This window comes from Kwoniella dendrophila, chromosome 4, assembly GCF_036810415.1.
Source record: "Kwoniella dendrophila CBS 6074 chromosome 4, complete sequence".
In the NCBI taxonomy this organism is placed as follows: Eukaryota; Fungi; Basidiomycota; class Tremellomycetes; order Tremellales; family Cryptococcaceae; genus Kwoniella; species Kwoniella dendrophila.
This window is the reverse complement of record NC_089479.1, coordinates 994,380-1,012,727: the sequence shown is the minus strand read 5'-3', so window position 1 is coordinate 1,012,727 and position 18,348 is coordinate 994,380. Positions and strand designations below refer to the sequence as shown.

General features: G+C 36.4%; 8 protein-coding genes across 8 annotated transcripts; 4 read left to right on the top strand and 4 right to left on the bottom strand.

Moving 5' to 3' along the window:
• Positions 1-534: 534 nt before the first annotated feature.
• Positions 535-2,923, bottom strand: L201_003502 (uncharacterized protein; the record flags this gene model as incomplete). Its single annotated transcript, XM_066219256.1, has 11 exons — positions 535-582; positions 727-996; positions 1,091-1,304; positions 1,429-1,541; positions 1,608-1,742; positions 1,806-1,911; positions 1,968-2,133; positions 2,188-2,278; positions 2,374-2,640; positions 2,717-2,776; positions 2,840-2,923. The coding sequence occupies 11 exons, from the start codon at positions 2,921-2,923 to the stop codon at positions 535-537; spliced, it is 1,554 nt and encodes a 517-aa protein (XP_066075353.1).
• Positions 2,924-3,269: 346 nt separating this feature from the next.
• Positions 3,270-4,522, top strand: L201_003501 (uncharacterized protein; the record flags this gene model as incomplete). The annotated part of the gene is made up of 3 exons (XM_066219255.1): positions 3,270-3,730; positions 3,824-3,995; positions 4,148-4,522. The coding sequence occupies 3 exons, from the start codon at positions 3,270-3,272 to the stop codon at positions 4,520-4,522; spliced, it is 1,008 nt and encodes a 335-aa protein (XP_066075352.1).
• A 130-nt stretch (positions 4,523-4,652) lies between these two features.
• L201_003500 (uncharacterized protein) lies at positions 4,653-6,276 on the bottom strand (the record flags this gene model as incomplete). The annotated part of the gene is made up of 11 exons (XM_066219254.1): positions 4,653-4,757; positions 4,835-4,853; positions 4,920-4,958; positions 5,033-5,048; positions 5,116-5,193; positions 5,305-5,482; positions 5,583-5,729; positions 5,793-5,869; positions 5,944-6,053; positions 6,112-6,138; positions 6,203-6,276. 11 exons carry the CDS (start codon positions 6,274-6,276, stop codon positions 4,653-4,655), a joined length of 870 nt encoding a protein of 289 aa, XP_066075351.1.
• Positions 6,277-6,810: 534 nt separating this feature from the next.
• L201_003499 (nuclear distribution protein PAC1) lies at positions 6,811-9,077 on the top strand (the record flags this gene model as incomplete). The annotated part of the gene is made up of 9 exons (XM_066219253.1): positions 6,811-6,848; positions 6,913-7,078; positions 7,363-7,672; positions 7,802-7,979; positions 8,106-8,202; positions 8,265-8,396; positions 8,477-8,593; positions 8,687-8,992; positions 9,063-9,077. 9 exons carry the CDS (start codon positions 6,811-6,813, stop codon positions 9,075-9,077), a joined length of 1,359 nt encoding a protein of 452 aa, XP_066075350.1.
• Positions 9,078-9,715: 638 nt separating this feature from the next.
• On the top strand, positions 9,716-10,837 carry L201_003498 (uncharacterized protein; the record flags this gene model as incomplete). The annotated part of the gene is made up of 7 exons (XM_066219252.1): positions 9,716-9,748; positions 9,947-10,042; positions 10,131-10,208; positions 10,350-10,399; positions 10,504-10,562; positions 10,633-10,697; positions 10,763-10,837. 7 exons carry the CDS (start codon positions 9,716-9,718, stop codon positions 10,835-10,837), a joined length of 456 nt encoding a protein of 151 aa, XP_066075349.1.
• A 596-nt stretch (positions 10,838-11,433) lies between these two features.
• L201_003497 (40S ribosomal protein) lies at positions 11,434-12,146 on the bottom strand (the record flags this gene model as incomplete). The annotated part of the gene is made up of 3 exons (XM_066219251.1): positions 11,434-11,551; positions 11,664-11,766; positions 11,921-12,146. 3 exons carry the CDS (start codon positions 12,144-12,146, stop codon positions 11,434-11,436), a joined length of 447 nt encoding a protein of 148 aa, XP_066075348.1.
• A 928-nt stretch (positions 12,147-13,074) lies between these two features.
• On the top strand, positions 13,075-14,345 carry L201_003496 (uncharacterized protein; the record flags this gene model as incomplete). Its single annotated transcript, XM_066219250.1, has 5 exons — positions 13,075-13,145; positions 13,369-13,493; positions 13,574-13,662; positions 13,762-14,007; positions 14,163-14,345. The coding sequence occupies 5 exons, from the start codon at positions 13,075-13,077 to the stop codon at positions 14,343-14,345; spliced, it is 714 nt and encodes a 237-aa protein (XP_066075347.1).
• A 457-nt stretch (positions 14,346-14,802) lies between these two features.
• L201_003495 (uncharacterized protein) lies at positions 14,803-17,995 on the bottom strand (the record flags this gene model as incomplete). The annotated part of the gene is made up of 8 exons (XM_066219249.1): positions 14,803-14,964; positions 15,076-15,198; positions 15,308-15,463; positions 15,544-15,819; positions 15,897-16,562; positions 16,625-17,224; positions 17,286-17,643; positions 17,730-17,995. 8 exons carry the CDS (start codon positions 17,993-17,995, stop codon positions 14,803-14,805), a joined length of 2,607 nt encoding a protein of 868 aa, XP_066075346.1.
• Positions 17,996-18,348: the final 353 nt, after the last annotated feature.

The following is an 18,348-nucleotide window of genomic DNA, read 5'->3' as shown; positions in this document are numbered from 1 at the left end:
TCGTTTGATTTTGTCTTTGTTGTACATTTGCCGACGTTCAGATTGTAGTGTACAAAATCTGTATATATCTAGCGTTTGACGGACTTCTGTATAGCTTAAAAAGAACACGGTTTTATAATTTTGATTTCTGTAGCTAGTAACATGTTATTCATTTTCTATTTTTCGCACATATAATTACCGATTACTACCGAATGCAAAGCTTTCCGCTTCAATTTGCAAACATGAATCGGTGTATCTCGCAAAATGAACTGACATGGGATATGGTAATTGGTTGAACGATCAAATAAATCACAAGCGAGTTATCTTTGTGACAATTTGCCTCTTCCATTGAAGTTGCACTAAATCGTGATAATCTTGCATTTAAGGTAATGTATGCATCTTTTATACCATTTGTTATCTGTATTGGGTATATACGACTACATCTACGTTTACGGTGCTCATCCTACTCCATTTTATAGCACCATTAACGTATTTTATCACATCTCCCAATTTCACTTCTGACCTCTCTCTTGTCGTTTTTGCTTCTCATGCAATTTAAGCAGTAATCTTTTTACCTCTACTAGCTTCATGCATTGCATATTCCTATTGTGAGGTTCAGAATTTTGTCAAAAGTCAGCGGTCAGATTTTTCCAACCTTGCAAACAAAAATAATATTTTTATAATGATGATAACGATGTGAGATTGTTATAATAGAAATAGGAAAAAAGAAGTTTCATAACAACTCACTTTGGAAATTAAATGACTTGTTTTTTCAACTAAATTCAACATCTTCGTTAAATCATTTGACCAATTATTCAAGATTTGATTATTTGTTTGATTCTTTGATTTATTTATAAAGTTGATTATACCTTTTGGTCTATCAATTTTCGCGTAAATAATCTTATCCACAACTAATTTACATAAAGTTTTCTCAGTTTGAGCTGAATTTAAATCTAATAATTCTTCTAATCTTTTGAAAGTGATTCGTGAATAGTATGTTGATATTACTCTTATATTCTATATTAGTAAGAATGATAGTGCACAGTTAGTAAATTGTCTTTCCCCCTTTCTCAGATCATAACGATAATGTTGAAACATCCCTCAAACTCACATGTTCAGTGACTCTCTTGTGCAATTCTTCCCATCTGACTTGACCAGGGTTCTCAATCTCTTCAGGTTTTTTACCTTCAGCTTTAACACCTGTTTTTTTACCTAATGTACTACCTGATGCGAATATAGGTGATTGACGTAATGTTGGACCATACAATTGCTCGATGCCTGACCATCTCATGAGTTCTTTCGTGACAAAGCATTTGACCAAGTCGCTATGGCAAGAAAGTGATCAATTAGCATTTCTATGCCAAGAAACTACGCGGATAAATATAGTCGGATAGGAGAGAAAGGGTGAAGTTGTCATAGGACTGAACGTTGCTGTTCAATCACACTTACAAGTGCTGAGGAGCCTTCTGTAACGCCGGATCAGCATACAATTTATGTATCATATCCGATTGTTCGTTGTTGTATGGTGCCAAAACAACGTATATCATAATATTTTCCAAAACCTGTCAAGCGCCAAAGTAGGTTAGCTGATCGGATATCTCTTCGATTACCAAGTTCGATCAGCTCACGTTCAACTCTTTAGCTGGATCAGCTTTAACCTCTTCTGTATCCCAAACTTCTTGATAAGCTGAACAAGCTTCTAAGTATTCATCATCTTGTAAAGCTAATTGTACCATTAAATCGTAATATCGTAGTTTGATATCCTGATTCGGTTTGATAGAGATATCAGCTGGATGGTTGCTAACAAACATGATTCGCCAGCTTACCTGACTATCTTTCTCCTTCAAATAGACTCTGTTGATCTTCCTTGACCCTACTCGTACTCTGACCCAATTACCGCGCAGAGATTCTAATCTCATTTGTTCGAGAATGCTATGGTCAATATATATTAGCTTAGCGTTTAGACACTAAGTATGAAGCTAACTTACAATTCAGTTTTTTCTCTTTTATCCATTGAACTGTAAGTTTCCACTTGAATATCTGACATCAAGTCTGCTGCTACATCAAGGTGATCCTTCGATGTGACCGGTTCAGGTTTTGGCTTGTCTTTATCAGTTGTAGTGGTGGATGTGGAAGGGGTGGGAGCAGTTGAAGCTATGATAATATATGAGTTGGTTCCTTGTATAATACAAGCACTGATTAACTCACAAGAAGCTTCTTTAGGCGCAGTTTCAGATAATTCTTCATGGTAAGAAGCTAACATTACTGTTAATCTTGCTCTTGGCAATTCAAGGTAAATCTATATAATCGATGTTATTCATCTTATCAGTTACAATTCCTGAAGCTTTTGTTTCTCCATTAATAGCTGGATGATGCGTGAAAGGCATAACATACCTTTCCTTCGGTTATATCTCTCAAAGTCTTGACTAATTCTAACCATCTATCTTTATCATTCTTGAATTTACCTTGTGATTTTTGTTCTTTGAGAGCCGGTAGATAATTCATTGATTCATCAATCATTCTTACAACAGCTTCTTTCAATTGACCATGTTTTTTAGATAATATAGTCAATTGGGAATTTAATAAATCTAAATCTTTTTGTTCCCAGCATAATCTTGTTAATAATGTTAATAATGATGCAGTCGATGTCATATCTGCTGCCTATATAGCATTGCGCTGGTATATAAGCTTCTCTTCCTCGAATGATAGGGAACATAGAGAGGAGAATGTAGCTTACATTTCGAGTCTGTTTCTCCAATGCTGAGATTCGATCTACAGCTTCTTGTAGTTTCCCATTCTAGACGATATAATCATGTTAGCTTAAATTTGACTTGAAGCTTGGAGGTCTTGAAAAGCTCACCTTGGCGAGTTGTTCAACCTCTGGCTGCAAGGCTTTTACTTCAGCTGAGAAGTCTCTTTCCTGTTTCCTTTGGTTGAGCGACATAGTGTTTATGACTGCAGATTGGTAATGATCAATAAAAGATATGATAGATTAGATGAATAAAGAAGGTTGAATTATACATCATCTTCAGCAGTAATCGAACCTCTATAATCTAGACGCGACAGCGTATTTAACATCATCGTCACTGAATATATATATATATCCGGCATGTGGTTTCCACGTGCAGAATTTGGTAGATTTCGAATTTATGAGAATTTGTCCGAGAATGTTGAGAGATGTAGGTGAAGGAAGACCAAGATATCTCAATGCTGAAAAAGTCATAATTATTTACAAAATCTCAACAAATAAAACCTACCATATAGATCACATAGATACATATCCAGTCAGAATGCGAAGAATAGCATCTCAAGTACCTCAAGCGGTATCTCGATTATTACAGGGAAATGTAATATCACAACCACCTACATGGTATATACCAGTTTTATCAAATCCACCACCAGTCTTACCAGCAAGAAGACAAACATCACAACGTAAAAGACCTACACAACCACAATATCAACAAAATATTTCACAGAAAGAAGAAGAATTCAACGATTTAAGTTATATACCTTCAGGAGAATTAGAAAAAAGAGATAGATTAAGAAAATATAAAGAAAGAAAACAAAAATCTGAAAGAATCGTTTATTTAGAAGATAAAATTAGAAGACAATTTTTTAAAGATTTTCCTTTTGAAGCTTTAAGACCTATCTCTTTAGTTGAAACTTCACAAGAAATTGATCAAACTCCAAAAATCGATGGTAATGAATGGTTAAAATTGGATCAAAGAGGTTTATATCCTACTGTTGAAGAGTGAGTTCTATCTAATCTAATCAAATATACGTTAATCTTGTGAAACATCTAAAATATCCAATTATTGACTCTTTTGTACTTATCTACAATTAGCACTATCTCATTCGTGCTTAACTTACAAAAGACAAGATCAATTCCTATATCAGAAGCATATGCAATTGCTACTAAAGAATTCATAGCATTAAGAGCAGAACATGAACAATCAACTATAGCAGCTGAAATTGAAGCTAGATTTTATGGTGCAGAATTTAAACCTGATGCGTTTGTGAGTTTCAGGCCGTCATGATCTCTTCAACTTTGTAACAATTCTTGTGAAGAGGGATATATGGGAGATCCTATCATGCGATTGTATGAAGAATACTCTATATCAAAAATCGTTATTCTACAATGAGACATACTGACCATGAGATATCATAGGAACGACAATTCAACTTGGAAGAGAAATCATTATCGACATTGATACCACCTTCAACTAGATCATCCGAATCAAACAAAATCAAATACAAAAAATTGCCTAGATGGCAATGGTCAAATTCAATCGAACCATCATTCTTATCGGGATCAGGATCAATAAATAAAGAATTCTCAGGTGGTGTGAATTATATTGAAAATTGGAAATTACCTGAACCTTTGAAATCGCCTAATGAACAACAACAAAGTGAATTATTGAGTAGTATACCTCAAATTGATCAATCACAAATTCAACAACAGCAAGAACAAGAACAACATCAACAAGATCAAGAGGATGATTTGGCTTTCTTGACTAATGTTTTAAGTAAATCTAGAACATGAAATTAGAAACGATTCATGCATTTATGACATAACTACAACTTTTCTCAAATGATACAACTAATACCACGTCGTACAATCTGTTGTTCCATAATAGTCTCGGCTTTCATGGAAAACGAGAAAGGTACCACTTTTATAATTTCGCCCTAGCTGATAGTTCCGATTGAGGTGTATTGCTAATGGGAGCGAATTTGGAGATTTGTTTTGCCATTACAGCTTTCATAGCCGTTGAGGTGTCCTATAGACATGGAAATCAGTTTTAGACCAATGAATTGTGGTGTCGAAAATACGATTATGGCCTGGAAAGCCACTCACTACCGATTGCAACATCGACCTACGGTATTGAACTTGACGTCAGTTATAACTTGACAGTAAGGGTCAGATGGTGATTCACACTTACGCATTCCAAATAGCGGTATATCTCAAGCCTTCTTCGATGCTATTTCACGCAAAGTGTCAAGATCTCAGCCACGGTAAACGCCCTCTGAGTTCACTAGATAGCAGCAGGCTTACGTGTGATCCCTTGCGTCTAGAGGTGCATCAAAGTTCGGTCAGGCCTTGCCAAGTGAATTGGTGACTTGGTTATTCCTACTCACGATTGATTAGATGTTTTGTTCCTATAACAGCTACCGGGCTTTTACTAGCTATGACTTTCGCCATATCTATGGCTGCGCCTAGATTACTGGAATATCAGCGCCTCGTCGTTAGGATAAAATCTTATCATCTGGAATACAAAGACAAAGTAGGGATTTTGGACGTTTGCGGAAGTGATAACCTAAACTTACTTATGACTTCACTTCTACCACCTTGTTTGATATCACTTATAAAACCAATCTCCTTAGCTTCTAAAGAATTGAATTTCCTACCTGTTAATGCTAATTCTTTCAATTTCGATTCATTTCCAGTTATTTTAGGTAATCTTTGTAATGTTCCTATATCTGCTGCTAATCCTACATTTACTTCCTGCCAAAAGGACATGTGATAGCGGTAAGTATCTCATTTCCAAAGCGTAAAAGCGTACGAAAACTAAAACTTGAAAGTTCAAAGTGAAGGAAGAACTTACAAATATACCAAAAGTTGTATTACTACTTGCTAACCTGATGTCACATGCACAAGCTAAATCAATAGCTAATCCAACTGAAGTACCATATAAAGCACATATAACAGGTTGATTACATCGTTCTAATGAAGTGATGGCATCTTGAAAATCCTATTGACGAAGCAGAACATTTGATCAGGAGCAAGTTCTGCAGATTTCGTTAGACAGACTCACCAAAACATGCTGTCTTAGTTGAATTGCTTTTCTTGCTGGGTCCAATGAAGGTGAATTCAATTCGCTCTGTGCATTCACTATATTGCCATACCATTCTTTAGCCGCTTAATATGACAGGCCTCCCACTAAATTAATATCCGATGCTACGTACAGTCTAGTCCAGCTGTGAAGACATTCTGCAGGGCCGAAGATAACACGATTACTCTGATTTCAGGTGTATGCGAGATCGTATCGATAATCCTGCGAAGCTCTTTCCACATGCTTTGAACATATGCCATCAGCACTTTCATCTTTGTCGAACATACGTAATATAGCTTACTCATCGTGGAACGCATTGACGGGAGGTCTATATCACCATAACGAAAATATCAGGATACAGTCAGAATTAGAGGATAACCATATCTTCATACCTATTAAATTCAAGTAATAGTACACCGGGTGACGCTTCAGTCGCTTTATGATATTGCCCGCTGAATATCTCCATATTATTACTGTTCTATCTTTGAGCTAGTGAGTGATACAGAAGTGTTCATGCATAAGATAAAATAGTATACAAATAGCAAAGCGATGCAGAATGTTGTTTCTGTATGATTATGTAGAACGTTGTGTAATGAGGAAACGCGGGGTAAATTGAATAAATAATAAAGTCATTTCTAAATCTCGAGACGTGAATTTTCAAGTGGACGTGCCTCTATTCCACTTAATGCCAAATATGCATCATCATTTCTATAATCCTAATGAATTGTTCATACTCCAATATATCAACAACTTATCTCACTTCTCTGTAGCATCAATCCTATATTCTAATCACAGGTTTCGAACGCAAGTTATATAGCTGTTCGCCTATCAACAACGAGGAGAATTACGCTCAGACCGTAAGACACCACGACGTCGAATGAAGGACATTACCCGGACATCTCGTCTTTAGTCTATACATCAGGAAAGACTGCTATTGGAGCTTTTCGCACTCTACTCAAGCAATCAAACTATTGCTGGGGGCTTGACTAGATAAGTTGAAATGTCGAGCCTCCTCTCTGAACGTCAGAAGGATGAGCTGTGAGTTGAGGATGAAATGCTTTGAAAATTGATTTTACAAAGTAGCTAATAGAAACGGGAATAGGCATAAGTCAATGTTATCATACCTACATTCGGCTGGATTAAACGATTCATACGAAGCATTAAAGAGAGAAACGGATAATACAGAATTTCAGGTAGATAATCCCAAAGCTAGATGGATAGGGTTATTGGAGAAAAAATGGACTAGTGTGATAAGGTTGCAGAAAAAGGTGAGTTTAATAGCACTGTTGATTGAATACCTTCCGAATATGTGTGAAGAGGGGCACAGAGTGTACGGAACAATTTGAGATGCTGGACGAGTAAATTTGGCTAGGCAGAAGAGATTCATCCAGACTATATTTGTAGAAGGAAATAATGTAATTCAACTAGCCAAAGAGGATCGTCCAGACTATGATTGCACAAAGAAAATAATGTCGTTCCACTCAATTCCGTTAAATTCGGTATACAAGCACATGTAATGAATGCTAATCAATCGACTATTCTTGACTTATAGATAATGGATTTAGAATCAAGAAATGCATCATTACTAGCAGAATTATCATCACCTACCAGAGCATCAACAGCATCTTCCTCTTCAAGCGCACCTTTCCTACCTAGAGCTCCTGCCAAACAAACATTAACATCACATAGAGCACCAATAACAAAAGTAACATTTCATCCAACATGGACAGTGTTAGCAAGTACATCAGAAGATTCAAGTATAAAAATATGGGATTGGGAATCAGGTGAAATGGAAAGAACAATAAAAGGTCATACTAAATCTGTTAATGATGTTGATTTTGATTCAAAAGGTAATTTAATGGGTAAGTTCATACCAGGTTTTCCTTTATTTCCATAGTCCACAACATGACATTATCCTGTATCTAACTTTTCATTTATACGGACTTATCGAATAATGAGCGAATTTACTGATAAATATCGATTCGATCTAGTTACTTGTTCATCTGATTTAACGATAAAATTATGGGATACGTCAAATGAATATACGAATTCTAAAACGTTGCATGGGCATGATCATTCAGTGTCAAGTGTAAGGTTTACTCCGGATGGTGAAAAACTGGTTTCTGCAAGTAGAGATAAGACTATAAAAGTATGGGAGGTTGCGAGTGGGTGAGTGATTTCCGAAGAGATCTCGATTGCTCCCTGTCGTGATCCACATCATCCGTTTAACATCAATACTAAGATATTTAGGCGACGAGCTTGAGTATTTTGACTAACTTTTCTTTGCGTAATTAGTTACTGCGTGAAAACATTCACAGGTCATTCGGAATGGGTACGTGGAGTGGTTCCTTCAGATGATGGAAAGTGGTTAGTGAGCTGTTCGAATGATCAGGTGAGTTTGTTCCACGTCTTTCATTTGCTTTAGCATTTACTGATTGCTTTTATAATTCACAGACGTCGCGTATATGGGATTTCTTGAATGGTGAAACGAAAATGGAGTTGAGAGGTCATGAGCATGTACTGGAATGCGCTATATTCGCTCCTACGAATTGTTATGCAGCTATAAGAGAGCTAGCAGGCTTAGGGGTGAGCTTTTTCTAGCTCTCCTATCTGGATCTGGAAGATAAATAGTCGGATAAAGCTGACCAGGTTCGATAATGAAATAGAACCCACCAGCTGGAGATAGTCGAGCGAAATTACCTGGTGCATTCGTAGCTACGGGGTCGAGGGATAAAACTATAAAGTTGTGGGATGCGATATCAGGCCAATGTTTACGGACATTTGTAAGTATTTGAGATCAATCACCTCATTTCATTGTTCCCTAGTTTCACTCTAATTCAAGGAAGAAAACGCTGAATGTGTCCCACTAAATGCAGGTCGGTCATGATAATTGGATAAGAGCATTAGTCTTCCATCCTTCAGGAAAATATCTGTTATCAGCATCGGATGATAAAACGATAAAGATTTGGGATCTAGTAAATGGAAGATGTGTGAAAACAGTTGATGCTCATGGTCATTTTGTTACGTCGATGACATGGGGTAGAGCTTTAATAGGTGGTAGTTCCAGCCAAAATACAACAGATAACTTGACTAATGGACATACAACTAAGAAAAAGGAGGAAGACAACGGTCCAAGGAGAATTAACGTTTTAGCTACTGGTAGTGTGGACCAAACTATCAAAGTGAGATTATAGAGGTTATTGGCTTGTAATTTTAGCGAAAAATAGCTAATGAGAGTTTACCATCATTTAGATATGGACGCCTTAGACAACTCAATCGACTTCAGCTTTTTTGCCAAAAGTCGTATCTTTATCAGGAATTTAGCTCATGATATCAGCTTCTCCATTCTTTATATTTACAGCAATCTGTAATTTTGGTATTTCTGTGCATATATTTTTTTTCGATTATAGAATGGTACCCTGCTTTATTTGATGCCCCTTTTTCTGCCGTGTATCTTTAGTATAACCCCTTCATCATATCGATTCGATCTGAAACAAGTTAGTCTCTTTTAACGCTAATGTTGATGATGAAAACAATTCCAACACTGCACTACAAGGGGCCTCCTGTCAGACCATGCTTTGACATGCATGGTGAAATCTGATATTACGGTGTGCACAATCAAAATTCGAGGTGAACCTTATAGCCTGATAGCATGCCACATACCTTTGCGCAATGACGAATGACCCTAAGGAAGCATGAAAGTGGAGGTTGGACGGGTCGAAAGAAAGAATGAGGACTTGTTCCTCGGTAACATCATCAATTGATCAATAATCTTCCTTTTTATCAGAGTATCTCGAACAAGCAGTAATTACAACGATACTCGGGCAAAGTCAACAGAAATATCAAGCATCCATAAAGAACGAAGAATCAAATAAAGTCGTACAGGTGGAGGAGTCATAGCAATAATGGCATCTACATCAACTAGACGAATACAAAAAGTTAGTTTACCTATCTATCATCTTTCCGTTTCGACCTCCTTACTTCCTTTCCTTTTTCATTCAATTACCAGCATGAATATAATACAACACATCTATGGTGCGAGTTGATATGATATCCTCAATCAAGAGAGATGGTTCTACTTATTTAAAGTCAATTTTGGCGATTAGATGTACTGATCTTCTCAAATGAATTTATAGGAACTTGGTGATTTGATGAATTCACCTCCAGAAGGTATTCAAGTTACACCTGATGAAGATAATTTTCAAATTTGGAAAATAATAATAACAGGACCTGTAAGTCATAAGTCGAAAAAGATCTAGATAAGCGTATTTTCAATGTAAAATCATTTTGCTAATACATCTCCTAATATGATATGGTCAGCCAAATACACCTTATCATAAAGGTAAATTCCAACTATCAGCTGATTTTTCAAAAGATTATCCTTTCAAGCCTCCCGTTGTAAGTTTCTACATTTAAGTTATCATGCTTTAACATTTGAATCTATCAGCTACTTATCTATCTATGCATTCCCTCAATGACAAAGTCCAAAGGGAGGAAAGCTAATCTAGGCTTTTTCCCTTGCTTTATTTGTTAATTTAGCTAATTTTTAAGACTAAAATGTATCATCCTAATATTGATAGTGATGGCAAGTAAGTTCATCTTTTCACAGCTTTTCTTTTCTACAGAATGTACCTTTTAAGTTCTATTCTCGGTACACTTCACTGATTATGATTCTTTCTCTCTCCTGTATTAGCTTATGTATCGGTTTATTGAAAACTGAAAATTGGAAACCTGCTACTAAAATGTCAGGTGGTAAGTTTTCTTCCCAAGGTATAAATAAAAGGTTCATATGCTAATCAATCTTCATCTTAAATCTACTTAGTCCTTCAAGCGATTTACAACTTGATTGAAACACCTAATCCTGATGATCCACTTGTCTCTTCTATCGTTAGTTGCCCCCGTTCCAAGAGCTGATATATGACTGACATGCAAACCAATTGTGATGAATATAGGCCGAACAATATACTACCGATAGAAAAGGATTCGATAAAAGAGCTGCCGAATATACTAGTAAATATGCTCACTAAATATTCAAAAGATAACGCTATGGAAAGGAAGTATATCGTTAGCAATCAGCAATTAGCAATTAGCAAACCGCAAACCGCAATAATAAATAATATCAATTGACCTAGAAACAGATTCTTTGTGTATATACCCCGCATTTATACGATTTGTACAATTTCAGAATATGTATCACTTCATCTACTCATATTGGTCTTTGACGAAGATGAGAAGTGCCGTAAAATATGGAGCTGACACAGTAGAACCAGACTGACTTACTAGCTTTTCCAGCTACAAAACCACTTTGCATCAGATTCTGACTCTCAGCCAGACCCATAAACTTTGTTCCTTGTCTTCTTGAACGTATCCATCACTCACGCAACCTTGCAACAGTCCTTGGGGGGGAAACCCGCAGTTGAACTCCTGGCGCTCCCGATAAATGACATTTCTCATTTTCAGCAAAAACCTGGCTGATCACGCGAGCAAAACTATTTCGATCTCAAATATAGACATAGCTGATTTGCTGACAGCAAAACAACCGATTGGAGAAGAAAGATCCATGCATCCCAGAAATCAATCTCTACAAAATCCTCAACATTCTTAAACCGATAAACTAACTTGTTTAAGCGACAAGGGTAGAAGCGGTAGCGGCTTCGTATTTGAAGGTAGCTGGGAGTTGTTGGGTTTTGATGTAGTATCGGGCAAGTCTGTGGATTCTTGATTCGATAAGAATCATTCGGCTAGATGATACAAGTGATAATTGGTCAGCATGTTAGATGTGGTACCAAAAAAAAAGAGTTACGATATTGAAACTGAGATCAAATTATAAAAAGTGAAGTATGTATTACTCACAATTTACCATCTTTGTCACCTCTGTTTCTTTCAAGGTGCTTTCGGACGGCAACAGCTTTTTTGATAAGGTGGTACATGTCTTCTGGGATGGATGGGGCAAGACCTATAAACAATTGAAATAATCAGTAATGTGAACGTAGATATTGTCTGTTTCTCTTATCCAACTCTATCCGTCTCATACAGTCCACCGGTAATTACTTGACCTTCTACTATTCTCTAAATTGGGAATATACGACTCAGATAGCAAAAATACTCACCATTGGTTTTAAGGATTCTTAAAATTTTGTTACCAGTAACGTTTTTAACTTGAGGGATACCGTGAGAATCTCTTAAGATTACACCGATTTGAGATGGTGATAAACCTCTTCTAGCAAGTTTGAAGATTTGGTCTGAAACTTCTTCTGGAGTAGCTTTTGACCATGCTGGTTGAGATCTTCTGTAAGGGAGAGCAGAAGCTGACATACCCTTTCCTGATGAATGCATTCTATTTTCCCAAAAAAAGAAAAACATACAAAGTCAGCAATCTGTACAGCCGTAACCGTACACGATGCTCTAGCAATTTCAATCTTCTATCTTTCCATATCCAATCATCAATCGTTCTTCTTCGTCTAATAGTATATCATGAAGGTGACAAATGACTTGGGATTTTTGGTTGAAGACTTGAAGATTCTCCGCCTGATTCCATGTCCATATTGCTAAAGCATCTGACAATCCAAATGTTGAAAATTCTAAACTTACCGACCCATTTTGAAGACTTTTTTTTGTTGTTACTGCTGATTTACCAATGAAGGAAGATAGGGGGAGCCGCACTGTATAATGACAAACGGGTATTAGAATCAAGTTGGGATATACAAGTGATATATAGAGACTCACGCAGTTCTTGATGGATGAAGGAGCTATGTAAGCAACAACAAATTTGGTCGAAGATGATTTCAGCCAGAACAGCAAACGGAAGCGTAGGGTGAAGCAAAGCAGCGACAGTAACAGTAACAATAACAGCAAGTAGCGGTACTCTCCTATTCCTATGCAGATGAAAATTATCAAAATATCTTAAGTTCCAAGTTTCTAACCAACAACGCCACTCAATCATGTATACTTATATTACCGATTCTCACTGTAAATGAAATTTGAAAACGCCGAAAAATGTCAACCCAAACTCCGAGAACGAAATTACCGCGAGTGGCGTAAATACGAAAAATGTGCAGTAGCTTAGTAGCATAAGATTTTTGTGACTATGGTTGATGGGTTGTGGGGTGTTGTATGGTTGTTACACGGTTTGTGCAAGCTTGTGCATGCTTTGCAGTTTCTGTCCGTCTGCCCTTGCATTGCATGGTTTGCGAATATCAATAAAAGTTGTCTTGATCAAAAGATCTTGATATTCTTCTTTATCCCTCAAGCTAAAGTCAACAAAATGAAGGTCAACTTCTCCAACCCAGCCACTGGTGCTCAAAAACTTGTTGATTTCGAGGATGAAAGAAAGACGTAAGTCGACGAATATCAGTCTACCAACAACGAAGAAGAGGTGAAATGCAAAATATGGAGTTAGAATGAAACGGAATGAAACGGAGATTCAGCTCGATACAGCTACAAATCAAAGCTAAAGAAAGAGTGGAAGGATAGAGAGACAGATAAGACATAGCTGGGATCGATCGTTGAGTCATGAAGGGAGAAATGCTGATCATGTCCATCTTTATACTTGTTCTAGTCGAGTCTTCTTAGAAAAAAGAATGGGTCAAGAGGTCCCCATTGATTCCTTAGGAGAGGAATTCGCTGGTTACGTTGTTAGAGTTACCGGTGGTAACGACAAACAAGGTTTCCCAATGAAACAAGGTTAGTTGGGGTTATATCATGTTAATAGGGATTTAGCAAATAGTTTTATGATTGACTGATATTTATCTCATGATCAATAGGTGTTCTTTTACAAAACAGAACCAGACTTTTACTTGCTGATGGTCACTCATGTTACCGATCAAGAAGAGATGGTGAAAGAAAGAGAAAAGTGAGTTTTCCAGGTTTTAGTGGTAGCACATAAAAGGAGATGATAGGAAATATATTGATCATATATTGATAATCGCATTCTATCATTTCCATTACATAGTCTGTTAGAGGTTGTATCGTAGGAAACGATATTGGTGTACTTGCTGTTGCCATTGTTAAACAAGGTGAAAAAGATATCCCAGGTTTAACCGATACCGTTTTACCTAAACGATTAGGTCCAAAGAGAGCTACCAAAATTAGAAAATTCTTCAACTTGTCAAAAGATGATGATGTTAGAAAATTCGTTGTTAGAAGAGAAGTTACCAAGAAGAACGGTAAAACTACTACTAAAGCTCCTAAGATCCAAGTGAGTTATCATTAAGTTTTTAAACATCTCGGTCTATTTATGCTGGAGAGCATGGATGTTGTCGAACATGCTTCATTAATCAATGTGGAAAAGAAAGATCACAAGGCCGTATAATGTTATAGTGAATACTAATATCTACTTTTCACCCTTTTTAGCGACTCGTCACTCCTCTCCGACTCCAAAGAAAGAGACACCTTAGATCTCTTAAAAAGAGAAGAACTGAATCTCAAAAAGAAACCGTTGCCGAATACAAAGCTGCTCTTGCTAAACACGCTGAAGAAAAGAAAGCTCACAACGCTGCCGTCAAAGCTGCTAAAAAAGCTAAAAGATCAGCTTAATTTGTTTTCTTCAACTAAAGAAATGTCTTTTTAACGAGATTTTTTTGGGTGACAGGTAAAAAACTTTTAAATGGGTTGTTTTGATTAGCATTAGGTAGTCTTTTATACAAAATGCCAATGTATATCATGGATTGATCAAATAAACAAATCTGTATATTTTCATGCTGTTCTATTTGCATACTACTAGATAGTAGTTGGGTGATTACATTCTCCGCTTTGTGTCAACTTGCGATAATATTATACATAAATGCCTACAACAGAAGATATATTAAAATAATGCTTGTATTTGTACAAAATCCAAAATACCCAAAATAATTATAACTAGGATTAAGATCTGCCTAAACCTTGCGGTGTAACATTCGTACTTCCCTCATTATCACCTTGGACAGTACCACTAGGTGAGTTCGATTGATTTATCCATTCATTCGTATTTCCTGCTTGACTATCATTGATAGCTTCATTGTGATTGTAAATTTCTAACATATTCTTCTTCTTGTAATCTAATTCTTTCCATTTCTTGTTCTCTTTGTCTTCTTATATTTATCTCACGCTTTTCTGGTAATTGTATAAATGATTTTCTGTGAAAGTAATTCATTGATGATACTGCATGTTTGCCAACCTGTCGTTTGAAACGTTGAATTAGTCAATGGTTATCGATAAAACGATGATACGTGTGAATGCTATAAAAGAAAAGGTGAACCAGAAGGAAGAGAGAGAAAGCGGTACTAACTGGATATTGTTGAAGAGTGATCAACAACTCTAAGGCATTTTCTCTTACACCTAACCAACGATGGAATAATCCATTTGCAATCGGCATCAAACCACCCCAATGCGTAGGTAAATGAGTTAACAGCTATACAAACCCATCATGCACAATTCAATCAGTTGTGATTCTTGAACTGGAACACGATGCGTGATTATACTTCCAAAATATAGTAAGTGTTTTTGTGATGGTCACTTACCTCAATAACTTGATCATAATTTTTTATACCATTATTTAAAGCTGAGAAAATAGCTTCGGCTTCAGAATCAGACATATTTTTGGCTAATCTTAATCTAGCAATTTGATAATGTACATCAAATCCTACTGATCTTTTCTTTAAACGCGATTGCCAATCCTAAAAATTATTTTCATCGTCGTCATTACAAGCGATCCAATTTGATGTTTTCGTTGTGAGACAGGTTACTTTCGACTTACTTTAGCATATAATTTATAACTGGAAGTTTTTCTCCAAGCTTCAACCCGATGCATATTCGCCCACAATTCTCTCTGTTTACTTTGTTCATCTGAAAAAACCACTCCACTACCTAAATTCCCATTTTCTCTATATGGTATACTTGGATAACCAATTTTAGTTGTTCCGGTAGACACATATTCTTGATACGATGCTATCCTTACAAATCGATTAAGGTAGTCAATAAACCTCAATCTGATATTCGATTCTCCATAATGTGAAGTAGTGGCTGATAATATCTACATATATCGGAAATCAATCAGTCCGGTTAGCTGCTGCAGTACATGTTTATCTAGCGTAAATATCAACAACTCACCTCATCCATGAATTGATTGTCTATACAATCAGCTTTGGCAGTACTATTCATTTTAGCTTGAGGGGTGTTTGATATTGTATTTGGATCATCTTCAACTTTTATAATTGATGAATTACCACCTAAACTAGTTTCTGATGATCTACCTGATCTCATTGAACCTACATGACTACTATGATTCTCTCTACTTGACAAAGATCCATTCGCCGTGCTTGTGTTATTTGAATTTGATGATGATGTTGACGTTGTGGATGATTGAAGATTTTTTGATACAGTAATTTTACCAGTTTCTAAATTACATAAAATATCCCAAGTTTGAGGTAATTCTTCGAATCTTGGATTTGTTACTCCTGCTATAAAACCACTATGGAATTCTTCCAGAATATCTAATGAAGCTAAATTTGCATACGGAAACGCAATTGAAGTTAAACCTCTTAAAACTTGTCCACAACCTGAACCTAATGCGCATGCAGATAAAACCATTCTAGCAACTTGATTTGCAGGTAATCCATGTCCTAAAAACATTATTCTCTTATTTGATAATATTGCATTTAGAATCAATATTATTGGATGCGTCAATGATCCGTTTGTATGTAAATATGAATGATAGGGTGGTGGAAATGGTGTTATATTATGTGAAAATGTTTGTACTAATTCAATTATTGAATACTATCAAAATCAAAACACATTAGCTTATTTTGAATAACACCTACTGTTTTCAAATTACTCACATCACCAACATCCTCATCAAAAACAGTCATGGGTATCCTTATAGGTACAGTGATTTTCTTGAATCTAGCTTCTGTTTCAAAAAAATGAGTATCCCTAGGTACGCCTTTACGTTTTGTGTGATTGTGTTGATCAGCTATCGTAGGATTGGCATAACTATAATTCGTACCAGTATCGGGCGTTAATCTACCTTCTTTCGAAGGTGGAGTAGCTAAATGAGCTTGAGAAGTCGAACCTGATGAACCTTTTCTAACCATTCCCATCCTTATACCTGACGAAGATGATAACGTTTTACGATGATTTGACATTGCTGATCCAGAGGCAGGTCTAGGTAAACTCTCCTGCGTACCTTCTAAGAAAATGTGACCCGTTTCGGAAGCGATTTCTTCGAAATTTTCTTCTGTACCAGTTAGAGGTTCTGTTAGACCGAATTTCTCTTCTAATAAATCTTTTCTTTCTGATGAACGTAGTAATATACGTTCATATCTTGTTAAACGAGGCATACCTGCTGTGGATATAGCATTTGCTGAATCGTAAAGTCTAGCTAAGATCTCAGGAGAAGGTGATAAAAAGTATTCTTCTAAAGCTAGCAGCAACAATGGCTAAATAGGTACAACCTATCAGTATGGTACAATATATACGAATGGTCTGATTTAGGCTCACTTTGTAAATACCAATATAAGGATTCGGTGTACAAATAGCCATAGCTTTTACCATTGCACCTCTTCTCATTTTTTTATCTTCTTTCATCCTCACACAATTTAAAACATATAATAAACCACCACCTGAACCTGCTACACCTCTTGTTGCTCTGTCCAAAGGCATTATACTTGTTCTCTTGTCATCCACACTGACAGAAGCAGAAGACGAGTCAATTGACATTCTTCCATCTTTCGTTGTTGTAGTCTCGTGTGATAACAATGGTGCTATAGCTGATGAAGGTGTTTGACCTAAATAAAATATCGTCCAATCTTCTGCGCGCAAGTGCGCTCCATCAGGTAACATTAATTCTGCTAATCGACTATTGCGATTCATACATGAATATTGTCAATATCTCTCTATTTATATGTCGTATGACTAGTACAATGATGTATGACTTTTACTTACTGTTCATCAGTACCTGTAGGATAAGGATATTGATGTGCCAAAGTAGCTCCTGCATCGATATCAAATTCAGCTAATAAACAAAAATGAACAGATTCTTCATCGTTGTTATTACTATTTCCTATGTTTCCATCCAGGTCAAATGTTGAATCAATCCCTAAATCATGTGTTAAATCACTATCAAAATCTCTTTCTGTTGATTGTATTGTAAAGTTACTTCTTGCTGATGGTGTAGGTGGTGGAAATGATGTATGAGAAGTTACCGACATCTTGTCTAAAGAGTTCGAACCCCGTTAAACCTCTAACGAAGACTGGCTGATATATCGTCTAATAAAAGATAGAATAGGTCCTCATGTATATTGGACAGAGCTGAAAGAGAGCGAAATCCCTTGCTGTTGGGGTATAATCAGATTGTGGTATATATAAATGTCAATCAAATCTACGTATATGAATTCCATTCCAATTTATCTGTCTAACTTTACAACAACAACACCCTTCTCTTCCCGCGCATTGATCGCCTACAACGAGTGATTCTCGCGTGTTTATTCATTATCTGCGCGTTTCAGCGGTAAATATATAGATATATGTGGGGCACCATCATAAACAATCTAAAACACCAGCA